Here is a 26,459-nt window from a genome sequence, read left to right as displayed (position 1 = left end):
GTGTTGGGGGCTGCCCAGATGGAGGACGCTAGCGGGGTAAAGGCAATCTGGAGAAGGCTTCCTGCAGGAGGCAATTTCAATTCCCCACCTACACCTGGGAGTTGGGGGAGTATCCTCTGGTCCCAAATATCAAAGGCTGGGAGTGGCCAGACTCTTGCCCAGGAGGCCTGAGACTGGTTTCCAGGATGGAGGGTCCATGGTGCCAGGCCAGCCCTAAGACAGGCCCAGACATACAGCACGGACTGTGGGGGACAGAGGCTACTTGGAACATAAGCCACCTAGAAGCCTGGGGAGGAGTGCAGGGAGGAACTGCTACCCTCAGTGCCAGAGTCCTCACCCTCAGGGCCCTTTGGGACCCAGGAACCATAGGTGGGATTCCAAAGGTTCTGAGGTTGGAGACCCCTGGATTTGGAGGGCTTGAGGCCAGGGGCCAAGGAGGCTCCCTCCCCAGCTCTTCAAGCTCCCCGGACTTGGTTCTTGGGTCTGTGGACATCTTAGGCCCCCCAAAGATAGATAGGCTCCCCAGCCCCTTCCTCCTCCAGGATGGGTCCCAGTTCCACCGGAAGGGGTGAATTCAGCACATCAGGGTTCTGTAATGGGAGGGTAGGGGAGCAGGGGGCCACAGTGTTGTTTTATGGCTTCCCTCCTGACCCCCAAGTCCAGGGTGGTCGGCACAGGTCAGGGGGCACACCTGAGTGCGCTATTGAAGACCTCCAAGATGCTGGCAAAACTAGGGTGAAGTTCAAGCTGATGCTGCCAGCACTGGGTCATGATATGGTACCTGGGGAGAGGCAGGCGTTCATGCCAACCCATGGCTGTGAAAGGCCTCCCTCCTGAGGCAGCACTCCATACTCACACAGGCCTTGGACAGACCCTGAGAGGGTCCATCCATCCCCCTCAGATGACAAAGTCCAGCACCTCCTGATCGGTGGGCCAAGGGTAGGGCATGTAGTCCAGTGAGATCTTCCAGAGCAGCACTCCAAAAGACTTGCATCACAAGTGGGAGGAACTAAGTGAAGCCCATCAGGCACAGCTTCCCTTTCCCTCACATGAGGTGGCCCAAGGCAGGGAAGGGCGTGTTATCAACAGGAGTCTGTCTTGGATGTGAAGATGCCCTCCAGGAAGGCCTCTGGAGGCATCTACTTGACAGGCAGCAGAACTTGGCTTCCCTTGCCTTAATAACTGGCCCTACATGAGGGAGGAGAGGAGTGATGAATTGTTTAAATGGCCCAAAGGTGCTGGTAAACTCCCTTGGAGCATCAGCCTTCTCCACATCCCCAGGTCCTACACCTGTAGACAGTGCTTGCCATCCCGAAGTCCCCAGTCTTGGCCATTTGGCTGGGTCTGGTGCAGCTCGGCAGGCAGTTCCTGGCAGCAATGTCCCTGCAGAGTCAGGTAAAAAATTCACTGCCAGAACTGAGAAACTCCAGCCTTGATCTTTTCCTTAAAAGTTATGTGGAAGGGCTATTCCTTGGGGAAGGAGTTGGGCTCGGGGTCCCCAGAGCCAGGATCACTTCCAACCTGTGGATGAAGTGATTTTCCTCCAGGTAGTGGCAACCCTGGCCTATGTCCCAAGCCAGTTGGAGAAGGTCTTGCATGGCCAAAGGTGATGGCTGGCCCTGGGTCAGGCAGAAGGCGCATCAGACCATGCAGGTTTGGGGACACATGAACAGGGTCTTCAGAGGGGCCTGGAGGGCTGGGAGAAGGGTCTCATCAGCTGTGGCCACCTATGCCTCAGGAAACTCTTCATGTCCCCTCCAGACATCAACTCCAGCAGAATTAGGCCAGGGGCAGCCTGGATGCTAAGCCCCACGCAGCGCAGTGTTCTGATGGCTGACCTTGTTGAGCCAGTGGTGCACATATCCCATCACCAGCAGGGAGAGAAACCATGCCCTAGGCTCCACAGACTGGAGTGAACCTCTGTGTCTCTAGAATTGCTACCTCTCAGCCCCAGGGTGAAGAGAGGCTATTTGTGCAGGCAGGTCTGGGTGCCTTCCTCCCATCTTCCACGCCTGCCCCTGGCCCCAGGTGTACCTGATGATAGTGTCTCCATGAGGAAATCCAGCTGGTCCTATTGAGAGCAGAGTTCTGGCAGAGTCTCGGGAGGAAGAGGGCAGAGCTCCTGAGCGCCCTGGACACTTCAGGAAGTCAGGTTGACCCTAGCTCCAGCTATTGTTCTTTCCTCCCTGGACCCTTCTTTCCTACTGTCAGCTGGAAGCCCCACCCCCTCCCACCTTGATAGTCACCTGCAGGGGGCTGGGGTCCCCAGGAAGGCCAATCACCAGTCCCTCATAGACCTCTCCGAAGGCACCATGGCCCAGGGCTCTGCAGGAAGACAGGTTGGAAGTGAGTGGGTGACTGGGTCTGGGGAGGGTCCTCGAGGGTCCCCCTTGTCCCCCTGATTGCCCTCCATACGCCCAGCTGGCCCTCTCTGAGGGTCTGAGCTCTCCGCATCACGGCATGTCCCCAAGTACAAACCCTGCAAGGGCGACGGTGACTAGGCCAGAGCCAGGGCAGAAGAGAGGGCAGGTGTGGGCTAAGGGGGTGGGGTGGGAGTCTGTGCTAAGGCTTCCCTTAGGTCCTTGCATACACCCTGGGGTGGAAGCAACCCTTGCTCCAAAGGAATCATATCCTAAGGTCCCTACCATCCCAGAACTGGGGATGACAGCTGACTTTGGACAGGTTACTTTCCCTTTAGGAGCTTCTCTGACCTTCATCTTCTCTACACAAGGGGTTTGGACGAGACGTTCTCTGGGATCCATAATTCACCACAACAGGGAGCAGGATGGAGGGTGGGGATTCAGAGTGCACAGGTTCTCAGAAGGAGGGGGAGGACGCAGCTGAGCAGAATGACATTTACTGGGAAACCTCCGTAAGCCCTGGGGGCAGAGGCCAGGACTGGGCCAAGCCCCACCTGGAAGTAGTAGGGGTTGGGGGTTGTCCTGATGGTGGAGGTGAGCTTGCTCAGCTGGAGCTCAGGGCCTGGCAGCCTCATCCACCACAGGCCCTGCCACTTCTTATGGTTCACTGAGGGTGGGAGGAAAAACAGCACACTCTCTACCTGGCTGGCCATCAGGCCTGCCCTGACTTGCCCCCTTCCCAGGACACCTCTCCAGATGCCCATTAAGATAAATGTTGTCCTCAGGCCTCCCCAGCTACTTCTACTCTTAGAACCCCAGAGGAGTCCACCACAGCTCTGCTGGAAGTAGAGGTCTTGAAATCAGCCATGTCTGCCCCTGGGACCCCACAGAAGCCCATCAGTTCAGTGGAGAAATCAGCCATGCTTGCTGGATGCTCCGTACCCAGAATCAGGACCCCACACACCATAGGGAGTCTCAGTGTCAAGATCAACATCACAGCCACCATCAGAATCAAAGGGTCTAAGGGGTGGGCAGGTCTAGAGAGAAAGACACATCTCCAGTGGGAAATGCCTCTCTGTCCCTCTACCCCAAGTTTTACCCATGCCTCAAGACTCAGCTCAAGTGTTAACTTTTCCATGATGCTTTCCCCACTTATCCTAAATGAATGCAACCTCTCCCTCCTGAGAACCCCTAAAATACTTTACACCTCCCATGGCAATTGTCACTATGAGATATATCTAGATATAAATGTAGATGTATATTTAGAGATGGTGATAGATATCTCCCCTCACACACTAGACCACTAGACTATGTGCTCCTTGAAGGCAAAGATGCACCTCCAATCCCCTGCCCAACACCCAACATGGTACCTGGCACACAGCAGGCATCCTTCCCGTGCCCTACTGCTCCCCCCAGCCCATGGCCCCAGGAGTCCAGACCTCGGACACAGGCAGGACATACCCATGCAGGTGATGTTATCTGCAGCCAGCTCCATGCCATCTGGGCACATGCATCTGGCCAACTGGAGCTCTGCCTGCCACTGGCAGATTTTCAAAGGCAGTGACCACGATTGAGGTATAATCGAATCTCCACCTCTCCATGACTATAAGTAAAAGAACTCATATTGCAGGGTGAGCATGGGGGGCATACGTACTTTTTCCAGCCTCATGGTTAATTTTAGCCCTGGACTTTGGAACAAGGAGCAGTGCCAGGCATCTAGGGTGGGTGGGAGAGCTTGGGGGACTTCTGTCAAGCCTGTATGCTTCCTCTTCTGGGATCCGTGAGCTTGCAGGTAGTTGAAGAGAATTCATAGCAAGAGATATTTGACAAGCAGACCAGAATGCCTCATACTGGCATTACAACTGACAGCCCAGTTCCCAAGTATTCCTGTGGTGTGCAAGAACAGGTAGTTCACAGTGCAGAGTTGGTGGCTCAGATGGGAGGGACTGAGGAAAAGGGCTAGGCTAGCTGAAAGGTGGGGGATAGGGGCCAACACCTGGCAGAGGCTGCAAGTAGAGCTCTCTGTTGGGGTGTATGAAGGATACCCCATCTTCCCCATCAGCCCAGAGGATGTCAGTCTCTGAGGCATCGCCCCCCTGGAAATTGAAAGAGAGGGTTTGGCTACAAAATGGGGGATTAAGGGGCACACAGCTGCCTCACAGCTGGGAAGCTGGCTTATGAACAGTGGGGAAGCTGGAGTCTCCCAGTGGAAACCCCAGTGTGGCCTTCTCTACACTCACATTACAGTACAGGTGCTGCCAGCTTGCATGTGGGAGCTGAGGGGCCAGAGAAGTGGGAAAGGAGTAATCAGCTGGAATCTGAAGGCCTGGTTCACGATGGCTGGGATGGCTCCTTGTCTGCCTGAACCTCTCTAATCTCATGTCCTCAGCTATCAAATGGAAGAGGCCCAACCCACATATTCCACTTCTGTGATAATGGAGACGATGCGTATAAAGTACTTATGAACAGTACAGCCCAGACAGACACAAAGGCTCTGTTTCTTTATAGCAGTGGTTTCCAAACTCTGGAGTGTATTAGAATCACCTAGAGGACTGACTAAAACACAGATAGTGGGACCCTCCCCTAAAGTCTCTGATTCAGTAGGTTGAAGGGGGCTGAGAATTTGCATTTCTAACAACTTCTTAGGTGGTGCTGATGCTACTGGCTCAGGGACCACACTTTGAGAACTGCTGACTTAAACTATCCCTGCCTTTCTGCCTCCCTGCTCAGCCTGCTAACTCAGCCAGCTGTAAGTTCCTGGGACTGCTGCAGATCGAGGACGGGACTTGTGATGACAAAGGTCCTGGATGTAAAAGAAAATCGAGGGAGTCCTATCCGCACGTGTGATTTGCAACTTATCTGACCTCCTTTTCTAACAGCTATTACTCTACCTACTCTGACCTGGAGCGTAGCTCCACACCTTTCCTAACTCAACTATCTCCCGAGGGACTAGGTCTGTTCTAAGGCTCTAACCTCACTTCACTCTTGGGGCTGCCCAGGTGCCCTCCCCAAAAGTTCACCTACCCGGGTGGCCGCCGCCGTCTCCCCTGAAGCCGCCGGCTGAGGCCCAGCCAAGCGTAGCCCAGGCCTCCCTGCAGCCCTGGCCACTCTCCGCCCCCTCCCGCGGTGAGCAGCCGGCCGGCAGAGAGTGGGCCCGCGACGTCCAGCCGTCCCCTCCACCTGCAGAGAGACCGCGGGATGGCCGGCCGCGGGGAGGAGGAGCACGGCCTCCTCCCCGCCGCAGCCCGCGCCCTCACCCGCCGCCCCGCCTCTCCAGCTGCTTCCCGGCGCCGCCGAGGGGTTCTGCAGTTTTTCGGGGGTGGCTTGAGTCCGGCCTCGGTCCTGCCGCCTCAGGTACGCCCGACCGCCTCCTCCGGCCGCCACCAGCAGCGGCTCCAGCTCGCGGGCGCGCAGCTACGCGGCAGCAGCGTTCCGGGGCGCGCCCTCTAGCCGTCGAGCGATGACGACCCGGGCGCTGGGTGAGGGCCCTCGCCCCGGGGACTGGAGTAAGCGAAGGGGCTCCCAGCCAGGCCCAGGGCTCTGGGGACTCCAAGGAGCTCGTGTGCGTGCGCGCCCGCGGGAAGGTTTGCGACCTCAACGCTGAGCGCTGGAGGCGGGCGCGGCCCGCGCCGAGGCAAGCAAGTACCCGAAAGACGGCGGCGGCAACCCCCATCCGCTCCGACTCCTGCCCAGCTCCGCGACCCCGGAACCCCTCTGATCCCCTCCGTCGCCGCGTGCTCCTCAGCGGCCGGAGACTCTCCGAGGCAGAACGAGCTGGCTCTCCTGGCTCCCTGGCGGGCGCCCGGGGCCGGAATCAGCGGGGGTCCGGGACCCTCCCCTCTCAGTGCTGAGGTCTTAACCCCAGGAGCGCCCTCTCCTTCCACGCAGCCCTCGCCCTGGGGCGCTTGAGCCGTCCCCCTCTCACTGGCTCCGCTTACCCTCGGACAGGCGTCCTCTCCCTGCTGCCCTACGAGGATGTAAGGCAGCTCCCCGCGACCAAGGGGGGAAACGGCGGAGAGGAAGACTCCAGGCGCCGGTGACAGGTGGTTCTTGGCACCTTTGCCGCCTGCGGCTCCATAGGCTGAGATCCTGCGGAAAGCAGGCGCTGAGTCCCCGGCCCTTGACCATCGGTCCTCGGGCCGCCCGCCCAGGGCAGAGATTGCTGACAGAGGCAGCTTCAGAAGTTCTTATCTGAAGGACTTGGAGGACGTAGTCGATTTTGAAGGAATGGGGAGACTAGGTGTGCACACCATAAAAACAGATTTTACATTTTTTTTTTTTTTTTGGCCGCGTCGCGCGGCTTGTGGTTTCTTAGTTCCTCGATCTGGGATTGAACCCGGGCCCCCAGCAGTGGAAGCACAGAGTCCTAACCACTGGACCGGCAGGAAATTCCCTAGATTTTACACTTACTTCACAAGGCTTAATGGAGATGGAGGGAAGCTCAAGCCACCCTTGGTGGCAGCCGCTGGTTAGGGACACTCCACTTGGCAGGAACAGGCTCCTGGGTACGGCTAATTTGGTGGCGACTATTGCCACCTTTCCCTGGGTTCCGCTGGAAGAAGGGACAAAGCCGCCCTGGCCGCTTGTCACTGCGGAATACCCCAAGACGCAAAATGGTGCGTACGCAGCCTTGGTTCCCCTGACCACAGAACCTCAGATTCGCAGGTCACCACCCTCGTCTATTCCTGCTCCGCACTTACAGATACTGGCCGGCGCCCCGCGCCCACCACAACTGCACGCCTTTCAGAGGCCCGGCGGCCCCACTGTCACCACCACACTGCTGCCGGTGTAGTCCCGGCCACACTGTGTGGGCCCGTGTCAGCTGCTGGCCCTGCAGGTGGAGAACAGCCAACGCCCCTCCGTGCCTGGGAACAGGGAGGGAGGAAAGGGTCAAGAGCACCTGCCCCGGCCTGAGGGTCGGCCATGGTGAGTGGAGAAGGGAGGAAGGAGCTAGGAGCTCACCTGGGGGAATCAGGGGAGAGGCTGGCTCAAAGCGGCTAGGCGGTGTGGTGATGTTCAGGTCCCAGGGGCTTGGAACTGGCAGGGGCAAGGGCGAGGACGGGGGAAAAGGTGCCTGGGACCCTAAGCTGGAGCAGAGAATGGCACCTGAAAGGTGACAGGGCAACAGCAGGGTTGGGAGAGGGCACAGAGGTTAACGGGATGGGAGATGAAGAGAAGGCTGCCCTAGCCTCTCACAGCCACACCCCTACCCCCACCCAGTCAGGGCACACCAGCACCTGGAAGCCGGCCCCAAGACAACTCTGGTCGACGAAGGCAGGTGGAAAGGGTGGTGGTGCCCGCTTTTGTCTCTGCAAGTTTTTCCCCTGGAGAGCCCTTCCTAGTGGATGACTTGGCACCGAGCTGAGCTCGGTCCTGCAGGTCCCCCGTCTTTTCTCAACTTACCTTGGTGGTTCTGCCCCCAGCTGGTGCTGAGACCCTAGGGCCTGTCCCTCCTTCCCCAGCCGATATCTGGAACCTCAGATTCAGGCACCCCTGCAATTCTCTGCCTGCACTCCCCATACACTAACCCAGGAGCTTTGGCTGCAAGGGTTCGAGGCCTCTGCAGGAGCCACTTGGGACCCCTTCTGTCTCGACTGTGGTCCCCAAGCCTAGGAAGGTGCCTCTAACATGATGGTTCCCTGACTGCCAAAAGGCACTTACCCATGGCTCTGAGCCACTGCAGCAGCCGGCTGAGCGGACTGGCCCACTGCAGCCAGAGTTGCAGAGTCAGACCTTGCGACTTCAGCCCAGACTTCAGCCCAGACTGCCGCTTATAGGAGTGTCCAGTCGCTCGCTAGAGACCGCTGGGTCCTAAAGCCGGCCTGGCCACTCCCACCTCAGACCCCAGGATGTGAAGGATCTCAGGGTTCACCTCGTACAATTCCGTTGCCTGCGTCAACTCTGTGCACAACTTCTTACTGTGATTTTGGTGATTTGATGTCAGAAGACCAGAGTGCTAGTATTAGCATCCCTAGTCAATTGGTTTTGGTGAAGAAATCACAACAGCTCTGAGACAGTTTCTCTACCACCTGCAAAACCATAGGAAGGGAAGTTTCTCCGTAAACCACAAAGCACCCGACAACTGAGAGGGCCACACAGCCGTCAGGTGGTTTTGTGTCTTCCTCATTCTTTTGCTCAAAATACCAATTTTACGGGCTTCCCTGGTGGCGCAGTGGTTGGGAGTCTGCCTGCCAATGCAGGGGACGCGGGTTCGGGCCCTGGTCTGGGAGGATCCCGCGTGCCGCGGAGCAACTGGGCCCGTGAGCCACAGCTACTGAGCCTGCGCGTCTGGAGCCTGTGCTCCGCAACAAGAGAGGCCACGATAGAGAGGCCCGCGCACCGCAATGAAGAGTGGCCCCCGCTTGCCGCAACTGGAGAAAGCCCTCGCACAGAAACGAAGACCCAACACAGCCAAAAATAAAAAAAAAAAAAAAATACCAATTTTAGTGGCTGAGGCCTGCTTAATATAAAACACTGAAAAAAAGAAGTTATAGTAGTTAGCTACTTGGTAAAGTCTCTGAGTGTAGAGTGCCGGGTGTAGACACAACAGCGATTTTTTTAAAAGTTTGGTACCCATGCCTTATTTAAGTCTCACTATGAGGTCACAGAATTTACTTTGCAAGGTCCCTGTAAATCAATAGTTCCCCAAGTGCGGTTGGTTCTGGACGGCAGCAGTACCTGGGGACTGGCTAAATGCAAATTCTTGGGTTTCACCCTAGACCTACTGAATCAGAAACACTGGTGGTAGGGCCCGGTGATCTGTTTTAACTCACTGTCCAGGTGATTTTTTGCACATAAGTTTGAGAGCTATTGCTGTTTTGCAGATACGGGAGTTGCTGAGTGAAGCGTATTGTATGATTCTGTGTTCAGCAGCTCCATTTATGGCGAGTGGTTTCTTTACCTACTGACAGCACACTGCACTCACCCTGACCTATAAACACAATGATGGTAAGTAATTCCACACAGCAAATGACACTGTAAGAAAGCTTAGTGTTGGAATTCAGGCAAAAGAACCTAGAAACTACCAAAAGAAAGAAAGAAACCAATGAATCAGAGTTTATGCTTTGATCCACTCCTCCCCAGCCTTTGCCTATCACCAATAAAGTCCACAGTGGAAGGGGTGTTGTAGAACAGCACTATAGACAACGTTTTCACTCCACCTCCCCTCCCGGCCCCCGCCACAGTCCCACCACCAAATTCATACATTGAAACGGAATCCCCACATTGAGTGTATTTGGAGGTGGGGCCTTTGGGAAGTGATTAAGTCATGAGGGTTCCATCTTCATGGGTGAAATGGGATTAGCGCCCGTATAAAAAGAGGCCCCAGAGAACTCCCTTGCCTCTCCTGCCATGGGAGAGCTGCCTATGAACCAGGAAGCAGGCCTTCACCAGATACCAAATCTGCCAGCACCTTGATCTTGGACTTCCCAGTCTCTAGAACTGTGAGAAATAAATGTCTGTTGTTCAAAAGCCACCCAGCCTGTGGTATTCTGTTATAGCAACCCAAACAGATTTAAGATAGACAGCTACTGCACCAGTCTGATTTTTGGCTTCTTCTTGTCTCATGATCACAGCTGATGGAAATAGGGGACCATAAGGAGACAAGATGCTAACCTCATTTAGCACACCTACACTCCAAGTGGACTGCCGAGAGTCCTTCTAGAAGCACCCCCCATTCCCAAGAGCACTGCCCTGGCCTGGCTTCACTCCAGAACTGGGACCCACATTTTTGTTGTCCCAGATGTGGACTCAGTTTTCACCTCCCATTCATGATTCCTCCCCCGATGTCTCTCACAGTAGTCCTGCTTCCCCCAGAGATAACCCATTCCTCGATACCAATCCTGAACTAGTACATCTGAAATCAGTCCAAATCAAATTCCCAGAAGATAAAAAAATTCTTTATTTCAGTGCTCAGCTCCAGTATTCATATACCCTGGCCTGGGGTGGGGAGAGGAAGAGGTGTAGTTAGTTTGTCTTGTCCCCAAGAAGCGGTATATAGCTAGGTCACCCCTCACTCCCAGCACAGACCCTCAGAAGCCCCAGATCCTGAGCTCCAGATATCAGGACATAAGGGTAGGCTCACCAATCTCCAAAAAAGCTCAAAGAGCTTGCTCCTAGGAAGGCAAGACTTCTGCTCTATTGTTTCCTGCACACTCTTAGGACATGAAGCCCTTCTCTCTGGCCAGGCATCTGTTGGTGAACCCCAATAGAATGTATCCATCTCTTCCTCTGCAGCAGCTATATATACTAGGTCTCTGAAACCCCATTTTGGAGCACCCCTGAGATCAGTTTCTGGAGGTACTGCTGACGCAGAGGGGGCAACTGGGGATACAGCTCAAAACCCTCTGGAAGGGCAGAATTAGGAAGCTTATAGTGGAGAAGGTGCTGCCGAAGACCCTGCAGAGAAGGAAGACACTTTATGAAGTGGGTAGTGAGATCCTGTTGAGATCTCTGTTCCCCAAGACCCTCCATTCTCCCACCCTCCAAGATGTGCCCCGCCCTACCTCATCTGCCAGCAGCCAAGTTTTCTGCAACATGCTCCTGCGGGCAGCCTTTACCTCATCCTAGAGGCAGAAGAGGGAGAGGTGGCACCAGGCCACGGGCCTATCACTCGCCTGGCCTGGCCCTCACCTCCTCCCCAGCTGGCTCAGTTCAACTGCAGGTTCCTTCCCTCCCTCTGGAGATGGGGACGTAACTTACCAAGCTCTTTGGGTCCTGGCAGAAGATGAAGCTGTTGACATGAGCCACGGCCACAGCATAGAGCACAGGGCACCAGCGTGATTGGAGCGCACCAGTAACCAGAGCCCGGAAGTAGAGCTGAAGGAGGGCCAGGTTGTCTTCAGGAGGCGCTGTGTAGTTTTCCAGGGACACAGGCAACTGTGACAGGGGAAATGAGACAAGCTGAGGGTCAGGGTGGAATGTGTATCACTGGACAACAGGGTGGATGGTTGATGGTCACATGAAACAAATCATGAGGGCAGAGATCCGGTCCTAGACAGACATCCATTCCTGTCTATCACAAGGATCAAGGTTAAAGACTAAAGAGCTCGAAAGCAGCGGAAACTGGGGAACTGAGAAGCAGCTGTGAATTTCTACTGCTACTACTACTTGCTTAATCTACTTAAAACTTTCAAAATGTGATGTTCAGCTGCTCAATTCTATTACCAAACCTTTCAAAAGTTTATGTTCTTTGGAATAGTAATTCTGTTTCTAAAAAAATTATTCTTAATTCCACACAGAAATGATTATGAGTTTATGTCCAATGGTGTTTATCACAGTGTTACTTAAAATAGAAAAAAATCAGAAACAACTTTCATGCCCACTAAGGGGTTCTGATAAAATAAACTGGGACGCACCTGCATGATGGATTATGATATAATAATAAAAACATTGATTTCTTAGATTATTTAATGATGTGAGAAATGCTTACTACCTAACATTCAATGAAGAAAACATTATGCAGTGATCCCAATTTTATAAAAATATATATGCACAGGGACTTCCCTGGCGATCCAGTGGTTAGGACTCGTGTTCCCAATGCAGTGGGCATGGGTTTGATCTCTGGTCAGGGAACTAAGATCCCACATGCTGCGAGGTGCAGCCAAAAAAAAAAGACGAAAAAAAGGTAAATCAAAATAATTACTACCGGGCAGTGGGATTATGGATAACTGTAAAGTTCTTTTTTTCCCCTTAATCTATTCTTTTTTTGGCCACACCACGTGGCATGTGGGATCTTAGTTCCCTGACCAGGGATTGAACCCGGGCCCTTGGCAGTGACAGCGTGCAGTCCTAACCACTGGACCCCAAGGAATTCCCTGTAACGTTCTTTTTAATTCTTAAAAATATTTTATATTTTCTTTTTAGTTTTTTATACAAAATATACATTTATATCTTACATACGTATATTAAAATGTTTATATTTCAAGCTTACCAAAATAAGTTATAATGAAAATAAAAAAACAAATCTTAAAAAAATTAGTAACTCTTTACAGCTTACAAGTTTAACTCCTTAGCCTGATATCTGAGGCCCTCTAAGACTTTATTAGCTTTGTTTCCAACAAGTTCCCAAGCTGATATCTGTCATAGACTCCTTCCTCTTCCCATCCTGTCATATTCCTTCCTGCCTCTGAGCTTTTGCTTATGCTGTTCCACTAGGTACATTCTATCTTTCTCCTTAACAATCCAAATTCTACCCAATTTTCCATGCCCAGATCAATCCCCACTTCTTCCACAAAGGCTTCTCCTCGTGGGAAGCCCACTTTGATCTTTCCCTTCTCTGAATCCTGACTTAACACCTAGAATCTGAATACCTGAGGACTATGTTGGTTTTAGTACATCTCTTATCTAGACTGTAGCACCTCATGAGCAAGGAGCCGTGCCTTTTTAATAATGAACACCTACTGTATGCCAGACACCACAGTAAGCCCTTTTCACGTATTCTCTTAATCTCCTCAAAGCCTCCAAGAGGTAAGATAAGGAACCTGAGGCCCACCAAAGCTCCCCGCGGCTCAGGACTGCCTCCAAGGCCCAGGACAGGATGCCCATGGTGGGCCCTGCTGGGCTGAGAAAGTACCTGGGTCAGAGGCAGGCCCAGAGCTCGCAAGGCTCCCACGTGCTCCCCAAAGAGGGCAAGGCGCAAGGTGACGCTGAACCGACGCTGCAGGGGGAGGAGAACCAGAGCCCCAAAGAGGTGGTCCCCAAAAGACACAGCCTCAAAATGCTCCAGGAAGTTGGCATAGAGATCCGGGAAAGACGTCAGGCCAGGAAGTGGGCAATCCAGGTTGAGGTTTGGTAGGACTTCAGGCTGGCAGAGCCGGGCCAGGAGGGCTGCCACCAGACGTTGTATTGGGGTCTCCCGGAACAATTCACTGTCCACCAAGAACACACACATGAGCCGTGCCAGGCGGGCAGCAGGAGGCACAGCCTGGAGGGCCTGGGGGCGCCAGCTCTCCAGGACTAGCACCCACTGCAGGGCCCGCATGGCTGTGCCCACGGTGTCAGCAGGAGGGAGCCCCGAGGGGCTGTCTGAGGCCCGGTGGTAGAGCTGAATCAATGGCAGGAAAGGCCAGTCAGTGGGCAGCAGGGGCTCCTTAGCCACAGGGAGCAGCAGGGCTGGGACTCGCTGGAGCGCCCCTCGGTGCAGGGCTTGAGAGGCTAGCAGGCTGGCCCGGGCCAGTGAGCAGTGGGTCAGGTAGCAGCTGCGGGTGCTGGGGAGGTCCTGGCAGGCCTGAGCTAGCAGAGTCCCTCGCCCACACCCAAGGTCCCCGCCGCTCCCTAAGGACAGCCGGTCAGAGAAGTCGGCTGCCTCCGGACCCCCTGATGCTCTTTCCCTGTAACAGAACCCAAAAGCCAAAAATGAGGGCTAGAACCCACAAGTCCATGCCAGCTCTCCAGGGCTTCCCAGAGGCTCCTAGGTCCAATCCTGCTCCTCCCTGTTCCCCTAATAGCCTTCCATGTGATGTGTATAGCAGTTAAGAGGACGGGCACTAGAGCCAGTTACCTCGTTGCACGTTTACAGAACTTCTCTGTGCCTCACTTTCCTCAGAGTAAAGTGGGGATAATAATGATAATAATACACATCTCATGGTACGGTAAAACAATTAAAATAGAGACAAACGGTTAAGGGAGTACCGGACAAGGAGTAAGCACTGGGTAACTGTTAGCTATTATAAGCGTACAGCTAGTTTATAACCATTTTTCAGCCATACAGTCACAGAAGTCTCATAATAATACTCTAGCATATTATCCTCATCCTCACTTTACTAATGAGGAAATGGAAACTCAGACAGGTTAAGCGTAATCCATGGAAGAAAGAGAATGAAACCCAGGTCTCCTGGCCCCAAATTCAGGGCTGCTCTGTCAACCACCACAGCAGCCTCTCAAAGGGCTCAGTTGATGTCGTCAACCCTGGACTTACGGGAGGAACTCCAGCCGGAACACACAGCTCAGCAGTAGCTCATGGGCGAGGTGCTCGCTTCCGGGCAGCAGCCGGCTCAGCAGGGCCAAGGCCATGCCGTGATAGAGGGCAGCACTGGTGGCTGACACTGGCTGGAGTGTCGCCTGTGGACAGAAAAGGGGGGAAGGGGGAGGAGCAGGCAGAGGGGGTGAGTGGGGACAAAGCAAAGAGAAGTGAGGAAGAGAATATATGCTGATGGGCACAGGGCCTGGGCATGTCTGCAGGCAAGTAGAACCGCATGGCCTGCCAGAAGCAGCACAAGCTCCAGAGAAGCAGGATGGGGATAATGGGGGGGGGGGAGTGGACAGAGGGATGGGGGTTGGGGGCACCCACCGCTCTCTGGGCCAGGGCGAGTGCCAGGTACTGCAGGTGATACTCATGGCGCAGGGCCCACGCGGAGAAGGGTGTGAGGTGTGGAGCAGCCACAAGAGCCACACATTGGAAGAAGTAGTTCTGCAGTCCTGGGGCAGCCAATACGGCAGCCAGCTGAGGAAAAGCAAGCTTCAGATTCACAGGGTGACTTTGATGCCCTCTAGGGCTCCCCAGCTGCCCCTTCCCCAGCTAAACTCAGAGAAATGGGTGCTGGCAGAAGAGGCCTCTCTTCCCCAAGGGGTGCCCTTCCCCTTTCTGACTCCTGCCATCTTGGTCCCCTGCCCCCCTAACCAGGCGCCCAGCGCTCACCTGGCCACACAGCCCCTTGTGGATCCAGCCCAGGGTGTTGAAAAGAGAGAGGAGGGCCGTGAGGAATGGGAAGGGGGAGGCTGAGCCAGCCAGACTGAGAGGAGGGTGGCCTCCTGCGCAGCCCAGTGACACGAGGCTGGAGAGAGCTTCAGGGGCCGGAGCACAGGACTGTGGGTTGCAGAGAGGGGAGCAGCACCTGGAAGCAGAATGGAGACACTGAGGGGGGCTCTGGCCTGACATGTGCCGGGCTGGAAACAGCTGCTTGGTCTGCGACCAAGGCTAGCGGAAACGTGGCCGTGCGGACAGTGCCCACGTTCCCTGGAGCCCCCAGTCGCTGCCTGCTAGGGATTCAGGTTTCCCTCAGGCTGGGGGGTTCCAGCTGGGATGGACCAAGGAGCCAGGCGCAGGAACCCCACAAGGAGCGAAACTGCCGCCTCCCCGCCCCACCGCCGGCTCCACAACCGCACGCAGTACACACCCCAGCGAACCCCACAGTCTGCCCAGAGCGGGCTGGCTCAGCAGGGGCAACAGCAGCTCCTCCGACAGGCGCTCCGTGTCCTGAAGCCAATCCCCTGGGCACACGCCTGGCTGGAAGACCAAGACACTCACTGAGCTGATGGCCCAGGACCCCCCTTCTCCTGGACCCTGTGTACCCAGGCCAAGCCCATGACTCCAAGTGGCCAAGAGTCAGTGTTTAGAGGCTTCTGCCTTCTGCCCCTTCTAGAGGCAGAGAAGACCCTGAGGTTGCTCTGGCACCCACTGTCTAGGGTCTTGAGAGAGCATAAAGGCTCCAGGGAGGCTGAGCGGCTGTTTGGGGTTCTACGGTCCCTATCAACGCGACTCCTTGGAAGCTCCACTGGACGTGGAGGTGGAAAGAGGAAGAAAGGTAGGAGGGAAAAGGTGGAAATGGGGAGGGAGGTACGGAGAGGTGGAGACAGAGGGAGAACGAGGGTGGAATGCTCAGGTGAAGGCAGGGCACCCAGGGCGGCGTGGAAGGCAGGCAGGCAACACTCACCTGCTGGCTCCAGGCCTGGTAGTAAGCGTCCAGGAAGAGCAGGCAGGCAGTGGGCACTGGGCCAAGGGCACTCCACATCTCAGGTCTGGGCAGCAACTTCAAGGTCTGTCTTAGACAAGGCTCCACGAGAGGCTGGAGCCCAGACACCTGCGTCCAAGTGACTGAGGAAGGAGTGGCCGACAGACTGGCCTCAGCAGAGTCACTACAGGAGAGCCACAGGGGGCCACAGTGAGGATCTGGCTGCCTGGACTCCCCTCTAAGCCCTGGCCACCCTCTCCCTGTGGAGGAGCACTCCCACCGGTCCCAGAGCTCCCGACAGGACGTCACCGCCAGCAGCTCAGGGCTAGAGCCTACCTTCTGGGCTCAGGGGTGGTGCTACCGGCTGCTAGGGTCAGCTGGGTGAGGACGGTGAGCAGTGAGGCTGTCCTCTGCAGAGCCAGGGGCTGAGGGGAGGGGCTGCTGAGCTCCTTCGGCACATCCTGCAGGGCTCGCGTCAGCACAGGGTACAGCTCCCTGGTAAGCGGGGAGAAGGACCGCCCTTCAGTGTGAGAAGGGAGATGGAAACAGAAGACACAAAGCAAGGCTCGGCCCCGGGCGTCTGCGGTCTGGCTGAGGAGGAGCAGGAGGGAGGCCCAGGGCTGGGGACTCTGGGAAGGTTTCAAGAAGGAAGGCTGGGGGCTGAAGGGAAGGAGGTAGCCCCTCAAGGCTTCCACCACAAGAGGGAATTTAAATCTGATTTCACCAAGATACCAAGCTGGGGTGCACAGAATGTGGTTAACCCAGCTTTGTTCCACTCTCCCCTGGCTACTGACTCCCAAGTTTTCTTCCTTTCTCCCAGAATCACCTCTTTCTCATACTCAGCCTCCTCCGAGCTTGAACCTTGAGCAAGGCCAGAGTGCAGAGCTGGAGGGGTCTGTGAGGGAGCCTACCCTTGTCTCTCCTCACCTGTAAAGGTCACCGCCCTGGCCGTAGGAGGCTGCCACGGCCCACAGACGGAAGGCCTCAGTGCTCAGTGTCTCGGCTTCCTCTGGGGGCAAGGCCAGATCCTGGGGAGCCTCAGCTACAAAGCGGCACAGGCGACTCCGGAGATCAAAGCCACTCAGCTGGGGTTGGGCAGAGAGTCTGGGGATCAGGATCAGCTGGGAGCCCGAAGTTCCAAGCCTCAGGTTCTCTCACTACAGAAACTGGCTCAACTCATCCCTGCTGAGACCCCTCTGGTGCCAGAGGGTCATAGTTCTGGGCTAGGGTGAAACTATCTCATCCATCCCTCCCTTCCTCTCTCCTTCCCTCCTTCTTTTTAGCAAGCACTTGCTGGGCACCTTGGCTATGCCTATTTGTATGTGGCCCTTCTGGCCTGGGTCCAGGGAACAGGGAACCTTCCCTTCACATAATGAGAGCAGAGCAGGCCTACAGGATACACTAGGCTCCAGGTGACTAGGTTCCTGCCTGGGGGTTTCTGTTCCATTTCTAGGCAACTGGAACAGATACAAAGAGAAAGATGGCATGACTGGGCCACCCAGAGTGCAGGGGCTATGCTTAGCCCCCAACCCAGCCCCGTCTCAAGCCCCCATCCCTTGCCCTGTGTTCTGCTTACCAGCCGGGCAGCAATATTCCTACCAGCCGAGGCCAGGACACGAAGAAGTTTCATGGCAGGAGCACAGGGCACTCTGTGTAGACTGAGGGTAGGCCTCACCCCCATAGGGGACCAGCTGGTGGGCAGGAACTCTTGAATCACAGTCTCTATCAGCCGAGGGCACTCTAGGACCTGTGCAGGCCAGGAGGAAAAGGGAGGTAGGGAGGCTGAGGGTCAAGACCAGGCCTAGCTAGGCTCTTTGCCCAGTCCCTGCCTCCTTCTCTTACTCACCCTTGTGGCTGACTCCAGGGAATGCCGGGCCAGGCGGATGAGCACAGCCAGGATGTCAAGGACCACAGAAGGTCCTGGGCAGGTCACCTCCAGCAAGTAGCGTAGCCGAGGCAGCAGGTTGGTGGCCAGGAGCCCCTGAGGATCAGAGACACAAACCCACTACCAAATGCAACTGGGCCCCAGGCCTTGATGACCCCTCCTGCCCAACATGTGCTGGCCCTGGAGGTCATGGGACCAGTGCAGCTGCCCCAGCACTTTTACCTTGATGACGTCATGTCGGGCCAGGTCAGATGGAGGCCGGTTTCCTTCCTCCGGGCTCTTCCTTTTTGCCTTTTCTGCTGGGGGCCCTTCATCCTCATCCTCGTCCTCCTTGTCCTCCTGGCTGGGCATCAGAGGGAACACCAAAGCTCCATGGTACCAAGAGAAGGTGCTATCGAGGAGCTCCTGCCAGAGGAAAGAGTGTGAAGGTGGGAAGAGGAAGAGGGATCAGGCCAGAAAGCGGGTCCAGAAGTAGAGGGCAAAAGCCACGCACAAAGGACAGAGAGGCAAGGCTCCTAGGCTTTGGGGCCTTTAGAAGGCGGTGACACAGCCACCCCATTCTGTGCCCTGCCTGGCAAAGCCTCATCAACGAGGGCAGGCCCAGCAGGAGGCGTAGGGACCCTAATGCCGTGAAGCCTCATTCCTATGCCTGTTGTACCTCATCTCCAGGAGCCACCAGCAGAGCCCGAAGAGCCCGGACGGCAGCTGCGATGACCCCATCCACTCTGTCATCCAGAGAGAAGCGCAGCAGGAAGAGGAAACCAGCATCCAAAAGGAGGCGCAAGACACTGCCCACTAGCCGGTCCCCAAACTCGCCAGCCTGGGCCTTGAGGGCAGGAGGATAAAACCTTGCTGAATACTCTGAAGTTACAGAGTCTCTGTCCTAAACCCTTCACTTGTCCAGCTAGGATCCTGGGTTTGTCCTGTTCTCAGTGTGACCCACAGACAGCTGGTGTGTGGGCCAGTGAGTCAGAGTGAAACAGGCAGGAGGTGGGAAAGCCTAAGGGGAGGGGGGCGGGCAGGACGAGGCCAACAGTCCACTCACCCTGCCGATGACCTGGGCCAACACATGCAGCGCTAGTGCTCTCTGCTGGGACACCTGGCTGCGCGTCAGGTGGAACAGCTCCTGAAGGGAGTACCCTGCTCTCTGGAACAGGGACAAGAAGTCAGAAGGAGCCAAGACACAGGGCAGCACCCACCAACAAATACGTGGCAACCCCTATCTGCCATGCACTGAGTCAGGTGTCAAGGTGAAGACAAAGAAAAGTAAGTGATGTCTCTTGCCTCTGCTCTCCGTGGAGCCTCAAACTGGTAAAGGAAGTAAGACTGGCGCACAAGTAACCATAGCATAAGGCAGTTTGGGAGGAAAGTAGTAATCGGTGTTTAATTTGCAACCAGAGAACAGGAGAGAGAGAGAAGGGGCACCTGGAAAAGTGATGTGGTCTCAGTGGGTGGGTAGAGCTCTGATGGCCTGGCATGGAGCAGAGGGGAAAGGCGTTCCCTGGAGCAGGCTTCAGGAACTGAGCCCTGGAGGTCCTTGAGCACAGCGGGTACGTGGGGAGGAGGCAACAGAATGTGCAGCAGAAGTGAGGGACGCAGAGCTGTGGGGTCAGCAGGGACAGATGGTGGAAGGCTGTTCTGTCGTGCTGAGGCGCCAAGACCTTATTCTGGGAGAATTCCCTGAGCTAGGAAACCTTCTGAGGCAAGGGACAGCCTGAGCTGGGCCAGGGGAAATCACTACGGCAGCCCCGTGGGGGAGCGAGTGAATGGCATGACGGAGTGAGCAGAACATGGCGACTGAACAGACCAGAGGGATCAAGGCTCTGATCGAGGAAGCACTGCGGGGAGGTGGCAAACAGAATTGGCAAGTTCTGGCGACTGACTGGAATGTGAGGGAACAAGGAGAAAGATTTCAAGCCTAACAACTGAAAGGACAGGGACTTCCCTGATGGTCCAGTGGTTAAGACTCTGCGCTCCCAAAGCAGGGGGCCCGGGTTCGATCCCTGGTCAGGGAACTAGATCCCCCATGCGGCAATGAAGATCCCGCAGGCCACAAGGAAGACCCGGTGCAGCCAAACAAATAAACTAATACATAAATATTAAAAAAAAAACCAAAAAACTGAAAAGACAGCAAGGCCGTGAACGGGAATAGGGCGCACAGAAGGGCCAAGGCAGCTGAGCAGCGGTCCTTCTCCACATGGATGTTAAAAGCACTTGCTGAGAGCTGCCCAGTACTCCCTGGACCCCATGCCTCACCTCCGCCTCCTCTCCATGGTGGTGTAGGCCCAGATGGGTGGGAAGGTCCACGCTGGGGGCCAGCAGCTCTCCCTGAAGACTGAATCGGGCCTGCATCCTCTAATGGGTACAGAACGAGAACTATGGGCTGGGGGCACCAGCAACTTCCCCACACCCATTCCTCACCTATAATCCCAGGCCTCTCAGGACGTAGGGCCTGACTCTACCTCTGACCAGAAGTGGGGCTCCTCTGGCCTTAGAGGCCAGGCAGGAGGAGGGGGGTGAGCACTAGGAGAGATGTTTCTCCAGCTTGGGGGAAGAGAAAAGCCTAAGTTCTGGGTGCAAGACAGCAGCCCCACTCACTGTCACCCCACCTTGCCCTTGTAGGCCAGCTGGCCCTCCTCACCTCCTGAGTCTGCTGCCGTCGGAGTGGAGGCAGGTCTTGGGTCCAATGGAGCTTCTCCAGCTCAACAGTGTCCATGTGCAGCCATTCTTTCTGGGGGGTCACGGGCAGTGCCAGAGCTGGGGAGATGAAAGCAGAGTAGTATTCCCTAAGGGGCTCAGCTCACTGATCCACTGGGGTCCCAGCCATCATCCAGAAGCTGCCACATCCACCTCTGCCCAAGGGTCTGGCAGCCTCTGCCTTCAGCTATGACTAATGGCACGGCCCAGGGGCTGGAATGCCTGATATGGCAGAACACACCCCGTCCTGGGCTCTAGCCCCTTTCTAACCCCAAAGATTTGTTGGGAGAGGAAAGAGGAAGCGGAGGAGATAAGGAAGAGAAGAGAGAGGAAGCAGAGGAGGAAGGGAGAACCACATACAGCAGGGAAACCACAGTTCTCCACTCTCTAGTACCGACCTTCTAAAGGAGCAGGGGAGTGGGGACAGTGAGGAGGGGGCAGCTATACCTCAGCAGAGCAAGATACAGAAACACACACCTGCAATATCCTCCTCCTTCCTCACCCCACCCAACCCCCATCCAACATGCTCAACTGGCCTAGAGCTCATCCAGGGGCAGGAGGTTCCTGGCTCTCCTAATTCAATTCTTCTTTCGTTAATCACTAATAAAATCATCCAGTTCCTGGAAGATGAGTGCTCCCACTGGCCTCTCTGCTTCAGGTCTGGCATGTTCACAAGACCTGCGTCAGACCCTTCCTCTCCCACCACCCTGCCATTATCCCCCCAACACTGAGAGCAGAGGCAGTAAGAACTGTGGGATGGATGGAGCCAGAGCTGGGGCAGCTACTGCAAAGGCAGGGGGCAGATGGTCTGGAGGGGGAGGGGGCCATTCAGCCATCACGTTGTGCTGTCTCTTACCAGGGAAGGGGGAGAAGGAGCAGTAACAGGACAGGAAAACAGGAAGCACGTGCAGGAAGATATAAGCATCAGCAAATGAAGACTGATTTCAAGCCAATAATGAAGATTAACGTTAGACCTTCAAGGACAGAGAAGATTCTCTCTCTTCCCATCTGCCAGGCCTAGGAGAAGGAATACTTTCCTCTACTTTTGTTCCCCAGAAGTCCCCTCCTCCTCCAAACCTGGGGCTCCTGGCTCCAGCTCATCTTCCTGCCTGGGCTCACTGGCAGAAGTTGGCATGATGGGCACCTCTCCAGTGACCTCAGCAGAGTGACCTCCTGGCCTCTGCTCCCCTGTGGCCTTCTCTTCTGCCTGCTCACAGGTGTGGCTGTGAGATCTCAAGAAGGCAACCAAGCTGGGATCTAGAAGAGAGCATGTAGGGGAGAACGGGTAGGGGCAGATCCTCCCCAGCCTCTATACACCTGAAATCTGCTTAATACTGCCTGTCTGTGGGTGCCAAGGCTAAGACAAGCCACTTCCCAGCCCTGGCCTGAGTCCCCTGGGCTCTCTTGCAGCCTCGAAGACCCATATCTGTCACTGGGACCTGCCTGCCCACCTATCCCTCCACTCTTCACAGTCCCCTGGTCCAGGCCAGTCTGCCCATCCCTGTGCTTGGCTTCAGGTCAGAGGCCCAAAGTAAGTGGTTGTGGAATAAATGAATCAATGTTGACGAGGGCCAAAAAGAAGGCATTTAGGGGAATAGTTTCTCACTTTCAACTATTTTATTTATTTATTTATGCACAAATGTTCACTAAAAACCTAATATATGGGGACTTCCCTGGTGGCGCAGTGGTTAAAAATCTACCTGCCAACGCAGGGGACACAGGTTCAAGCCCTGGTCTGGGAAGATCCCACATGCCATGGAGCAACTAAGCCCGTGCGCCACAACTACTGAGCCTGTGCTCTAGAGCCCGCGAGCCACAACTACTGAGCCCGTGTGCCACAACTACTGAAGCCTGCGCACCTAGAGCCCATGCTCTGCAATGAGAAGCCCGCGCACCACAACAAAGAGTGGTGCACCCACTCGCTGCAACTAGAGAACGCCCGTGTGCAACAATGAAGACCCAGAGCAGCAAAAAAAAAAAAAACAAAAAAAAAAAACCCAAAACGAATATATTGTATGCTCTATATAAGTGCTAGATACATAGTTTGGAACAGATTGACTTGGCACTACTGTTTTGGTGAACAGAAACTAGGAGGGAGGTGTAGTATAGCACAGCATCACATAATAGAGTACCCTGTAGTTGTACTAGAGTACAGCCAAAATACAGTGTATACTACACTACAGTAGTACAGGATACATGGTATAATGGTTAAGAACACAGCCCATGAGACAAAGTAGACCTGGGTTTATATCTCATTGGTGTTCATTAACAGGATGTGGTACCAGGCTGTGTGACCTGAGGGAGAATTTCTTAAAGTTTTGAGCCTCAGTTTTTTTTATTTTTGTTTTTATCTTTTCATAAATAAATGAGGCTAGTACCACTGACCTCACAGGAACAGTTTGAGGACAAAATGAAATGCGTTAAAGTACTCTGCCTGGCACTCACAGTGAGCCTTCCTCAATAAATGACAGCCCCTTCCTAGCCCAGTCTTGGCAGGAAAGGCTGGTACCCGTACCAAGCTGAGCCAGTAACCGCTGCTGTTCCTGCAGGATCTCCTCCGGAGCCATGGCTTGCAGTCTCGCTACGTTCTCCTCATGGATGGTCTGGGCTTCCTGCTCAGCCTCCTGGCTCTTGAGCCCCTTCCCTGTAACCAGATGGGGTCCCTGGAAGCTGTAGCTGTTCCATGGAAGCTGGCTGCCCTGCTCCCTAGGTGTGGGTGCCTCACAGGCTGCAGCACCTGGAAGAAGGATACAATCAGTTTCATTGCCTCACCCCAACTGGGCCTTCTGTCCCTCTTCTCTAATCCCATTAGCTCTGGAGACAGATGGAAGCCTCAGAGTTTTCCCAGGCACAGAGTGCAGATGCCCCTGGGTTTGGCACAGGACTCCAGGGCACCCTGGGGCTGGGTTGGGGTGATGACCTCTCTACTCATTTTTCCCCTTGGACTTAGAAGTTTCCCTCAGAAACATCCCACTTTCTGACTCTTCTCTTGGATGTCTAGGCAGCCGTCTGCCTCCAGGGGCCTGCCCCCAGTTCTTCTGCTAGTAATTTGCATCATTAAAAGAATCTTGGCCTACATCTTTATTTTACAGTCTCTACCAGACACTTCTATCCCCTTCCTTTCTCCTACAGTCACGTAATGACCTGCCTTCTCCCTGCACCTAAGACCCAGATATGGACCCAAGCTGCCCATACTCAATACTCTAAGTGGAGATATGGGATGGCTCCTCTTTAGATGGCTCAAATGCACTTCAGATTTGAGGCAGGGAAGATGTATATCCAAAGATGACTCTACAAATGTGTATTACAAAAAGGCTGAGCCCAAACCTCTTCAAACCCTGCTCACCCTCTGGTGGGTCCAAGGTAGATGCAACTTCTCCAACCGGTGCGACCTTGGCTTCAGATGCTCTCCTTGCTGCAATTTCCTGGGCAAAGATACTTCTCTTACCAGATGTTGCTGGCTTCCCCTATGGGGCAAAAAGAAAACCCAGGTGACTGATGCTCATTACCCCATTCTCTTCTCAACCTCTTTATACCAAGGTCACTGGAACAAAGAGATACAAGAGACTTGCTTAATCTCCAAGGGTCACAACCCTAGTCCTCAGAAAAAGCAGGGCTCTATAGAAGCATAGGTTTTGAAGTATGACAGACTTGGGTTGGATTTCTGGCTCTTCTATCTATTAGATGTGTGGTGTTGCAAAAGTTATCAGTTTCCTTATCTGAAAAATAGAGATAATGATACCTATATTACATGGCTGTTATAAGGATTAAATGAAGTAATGCATATAAAGTGCTTAGTGTGGTGCTGTTTTAACAATGGAATTGCTTATCATTATTAAGATTATCTACCTGGGGAATATGCACTATGATGCTCACATGACTGTCCTCCCCTAAACACCATCTGAGGTCACCTCTGCCTACCTGTCTCCCCTGTGAGCGATGGAATACAGGAGGGAAAGCAACGCCACAGGGCACAGGCAGATTCACAGCCACTGAACTTGTATCTCGTTCCTGCAGCAACAAAGTACAAAGCAGTGAAGATACAGAGATTTCCCCAGGCTGGACCCTATCCTACTAGCCTCAGTTCTATATGACTAGAACCTCACCCTAGGGAGTCATGAACCCATCTTGCTTCTTAAGTCACAGTGATTCTAAACCAGCCCCCAACCTGACTGTAGGGGGATAAAGTCCCATCTTTCTGAATCACTCTCTGCTCAGTAAGCCTCCCCACCCACACTCAACATCCTTTCTGCCCTTGGATGCCTTGCCCCACTCAACCAGGGTGAGACGCACAATAATCTTAGTCAAGACAGCAGTGATGTGCTTATCATGCCTGTTCAGCCTCTCTTCAGGGTCCTCATGTTCAGGCAGGGGATGGCCGGGGCTGGGCCTGGCTCTCTTTGGGGGAGCAGGAACCAAAGCTGGGGGCAAATCTGGGAGATCTGAGAAAGAAAAAAACCCAGATGTGAGGTTACTCATATCTTCCCAGGAAGAGACTGAGGGCTAGGGGAAAGCCGAAGAAAGAAAGGCAGCTGCTGTGCAGCGCTGGCTCAAGCTGTGTCAACTTGGGCAAGGTATTTAACCTCTTTGAGCCTCTGTTTCTTCATATGTAAAGTGGGGCTGCAGCAACAGAGGTTACACAGTTCTGAAATAATGACGGGGAACCCATCCACATCAGGAAGAGGGAGAGACCCTGAAGCTGTACCGCTCTCCTTTTCAACCTCATACCCACAGCCACTCACTGTCCAGCGTCACCACATCCCGATGATCCTGCAGCGGAGGCCGGTCCGGGTTCGCATCACCACCACTCCTACTTCCTTTCTTCACCAGTTGTACTGCTGGGGCTGCACCAGCTGCAAGAAACTGACTCTGGAAGTGCAGCAGGTCCACCTCGGACTCCCCTGGCTTTGGTCTCGACAGCATCTTGACACTCCAGCTGCCTCCCTAGTGGGACTCTTTCCAGCACTGCTTCAGTGTAGGGAATTCACTCTCATTCACCCCTAGAAGCAGTAAAGATGATGGGCCCTCTGCAACTGAACCCTGATTCTCGTTTTTGTGCGTCAGAAAAGGCTCCTTTTCCCTGGGTTCGGTGGACTCATTCCTCCTCATTCATACCTTATTGCCATTCCCTCCTTACTTAGCTCTCCCTTATGTCAATAGCCCAGCAACAATATTTACTGCCACCTTAGATTGTTTACAATCTGTGGATGATAAAAACTTTCAGGAACAACCATAGGGGACCTAAGGAAAATGTCATTAGGAGCCAGGAGGATAAACGTGTCATACCGGGGAGTGGTGATTCGGTATCAAACTGGTGGGAACATGCCTGGCCGAAAAGTATTCAAATTATTAAAAACCTTGGGCTATAAAAGATCAATATATAAAAATCATTTGTATTTCTATACACTATTAAAGAACAATCAGAAAACGAAATTAAGAAAACAATTCTATTTACAATAGCATCGAAAAGAATAAAATACTTAGGAATAAATTTCACCAAAGCATTTCAAGACTTATATTCTGTCGGGCCCCACAACGGCCCCTAAGGCTCTACGGTCGCGGGCGCTCCTGGGCCACCCGCGTCAACAAAGAGAAATCACGGAGTCTCAGCCTATGCTGCCCGCGGATGGAGGGCCGTGCCCAGGATCTCCGCACCGACGAGGCCGCGGCCGCTCCTGGCCAGATCAAAGACACTGGGGCCGACTCCGACAAAGAACTGGATACCCTGTACCAGAGCCCTCCGCCGGGATCTCCTGTAGTCCGTCCCGCTAGCCCAGCCACCTCCTTGGCCTAGGACCACCTGGACGCCGCCATCTTGCCCCGCTGGGGCCGGGCTTCCGCCGCTAC

General features: G+C 54.4%; 2 protein-coding genes across 3 annotated transcripts; both read right to left on the bottom strand.

Moving 5' to 3' along the window:
- Nucleotides 1–11: 11 nt before the first annotated feature.
- On the bottom strand, nucleotides 12–8,025 carry LTK (leukocyte receptor tyrosine kinase). Its single transcript, XM_059915206.1, is given in 26 exon segments — nucleotides 12–423; nucleotides 425–521; nucleotides 524–590; nucleotides 712–781; nucleotides 857–988; nucleotides 1,087–1,188; nucleotides 1,291–1,383; nucleotides 1,522–1,623; nucleotides 1,719–1,833; nucleotides 2,011–2,098; nucleotides 2,235–2,347; nucleotides 2,862–2,899; nucleotides 2,901–3,027; nucleotides 3,303–3,397; nucleotides 3,818–3,917; nucleotides 3,920–3,978; nucleotides 4,362–4,456; nucleotides 5,344–5,540; nucleotides 5,618–5,774; nucleotides 6,007–6,025; nucleotides 6,027–6,151; nucleotides 6,299–6,449; nucleotides 7,061–7,124; nucleotides 7,127–7,225; nucleotides 7,323–7,466; nucleotides 8,022–8,025. Coding segments are annotated over 26 exon segments (2,598 nt in total). The 3' UTR covers nucleotides 12–278.
- Nucleotides 8,026–10,236: 2,211 nt separating this feature from the next.
- RPAP1 (RNA polymerase II associated protein 1) lies at nucleotides 10,237–26,441 on the bottom strand. Of its 2 annotated transcripts, none has more exons than XM_059913566.1 (25): nucleotides 26,268–26,441; nucleotides 25,355–25,612; nucleotides 24,906–25,054; nucleotides 24,534–24,623; nucleotides 23,959–24,079; nucleotides 23,128–23,349; nucleotides 21,690–21,869; nucleotides 20,557–20,672; nucleotides 20,172–20,270; nucleotides 18,961–19,062; nucleotides 18,574–18,741; nucleotides 18,138–18,320; nucleotides 17,877–18,011; nucleotides 17,607–17,777; nucleotides 16,958–17,115; nucleotides 16,367–16,525; nucleotides 16,013–16,214; nucleotides 15,476–15,585; nucleotides 14,998–15,193; nucleotides 14,650–14,802; nucleotides 14,278–14,420; nucleotides 12,934–13,690; nucleotides 11,061–11,237; nucleotides 10,865–10,924; nucleotides 10,237–10,757 (listed from the first exon to the last, which is right to left on the bottom strand). In XM_059913566.1, exons 2-25 carry the CDS (start codon nucleotides 25,533–25,535, stop codon nucleotides 10,608–10,610), a joined length of 4,182 nt encoding a protein of 1,393 aa, XP_059769549.1. In that variant the 5' UTR covers nucleotides 25,536–25,612; nucleotides 26,268–26,441; the 3' UTR covers nucleotides 10,237–10,607. The 2 variants fall into 2 exon arrangements, with proteins under 2 accessions (XP_059769549.1, XP_059769550.1); XM_059913567.1 differs by having other exon boundaries at nucleotides 26,344–26,441.
- Nucleotides 26,442–26,459: the final 18 nt, after the last annotated feature.

The sequence above is a fragment of the Balaenoptera ricei genome, chromosome 2 (assembly GCF_028023285.1).
Source record: "Balaenoptera ricei isolate mBalRic1 chromosome 2, mBalRic1.hap2, whole genome shotgun sequence".
Classification (NCBI taxonomy): domain Eukaryota; kingdom Metazoa; phylum Chordata; class Mammalia; order Artiodactyla; family Balaenopteridae; genus Balaenoptera; species Balaenoptera ricei.
The sequence above is the reverse complement of the archived record's forward strand: the minus strand, read 5'-3'. Positions and strand labels throughout refer to the sequence as shown.

Bases quoted from the DNA above. Each gene is read 5' to 3' on its own strand.
- RPAP1 (XM_059913566.1), bottom strand. From the start codon at position 25,535: ATGCTGTCGAGACCAAAGCCAGGGGAGTCCGAGGTGGACCTGCTGCAC. The intron at 18,012-18,137 runs GTAAAAGTGCTG...TCTGATCCTCAG, and splicing joins CCCGACATGACGTCATCAAG to GGGCTCCTGGCCACCAACCT. The intron at 11,238-12,933 runs GTACTTTCTCAG...CCCCTGTCACAG, and splicing joins TGGGCCTGCCTCTGACCCAG to TTGCCTGTGTCCCTGGAAAA.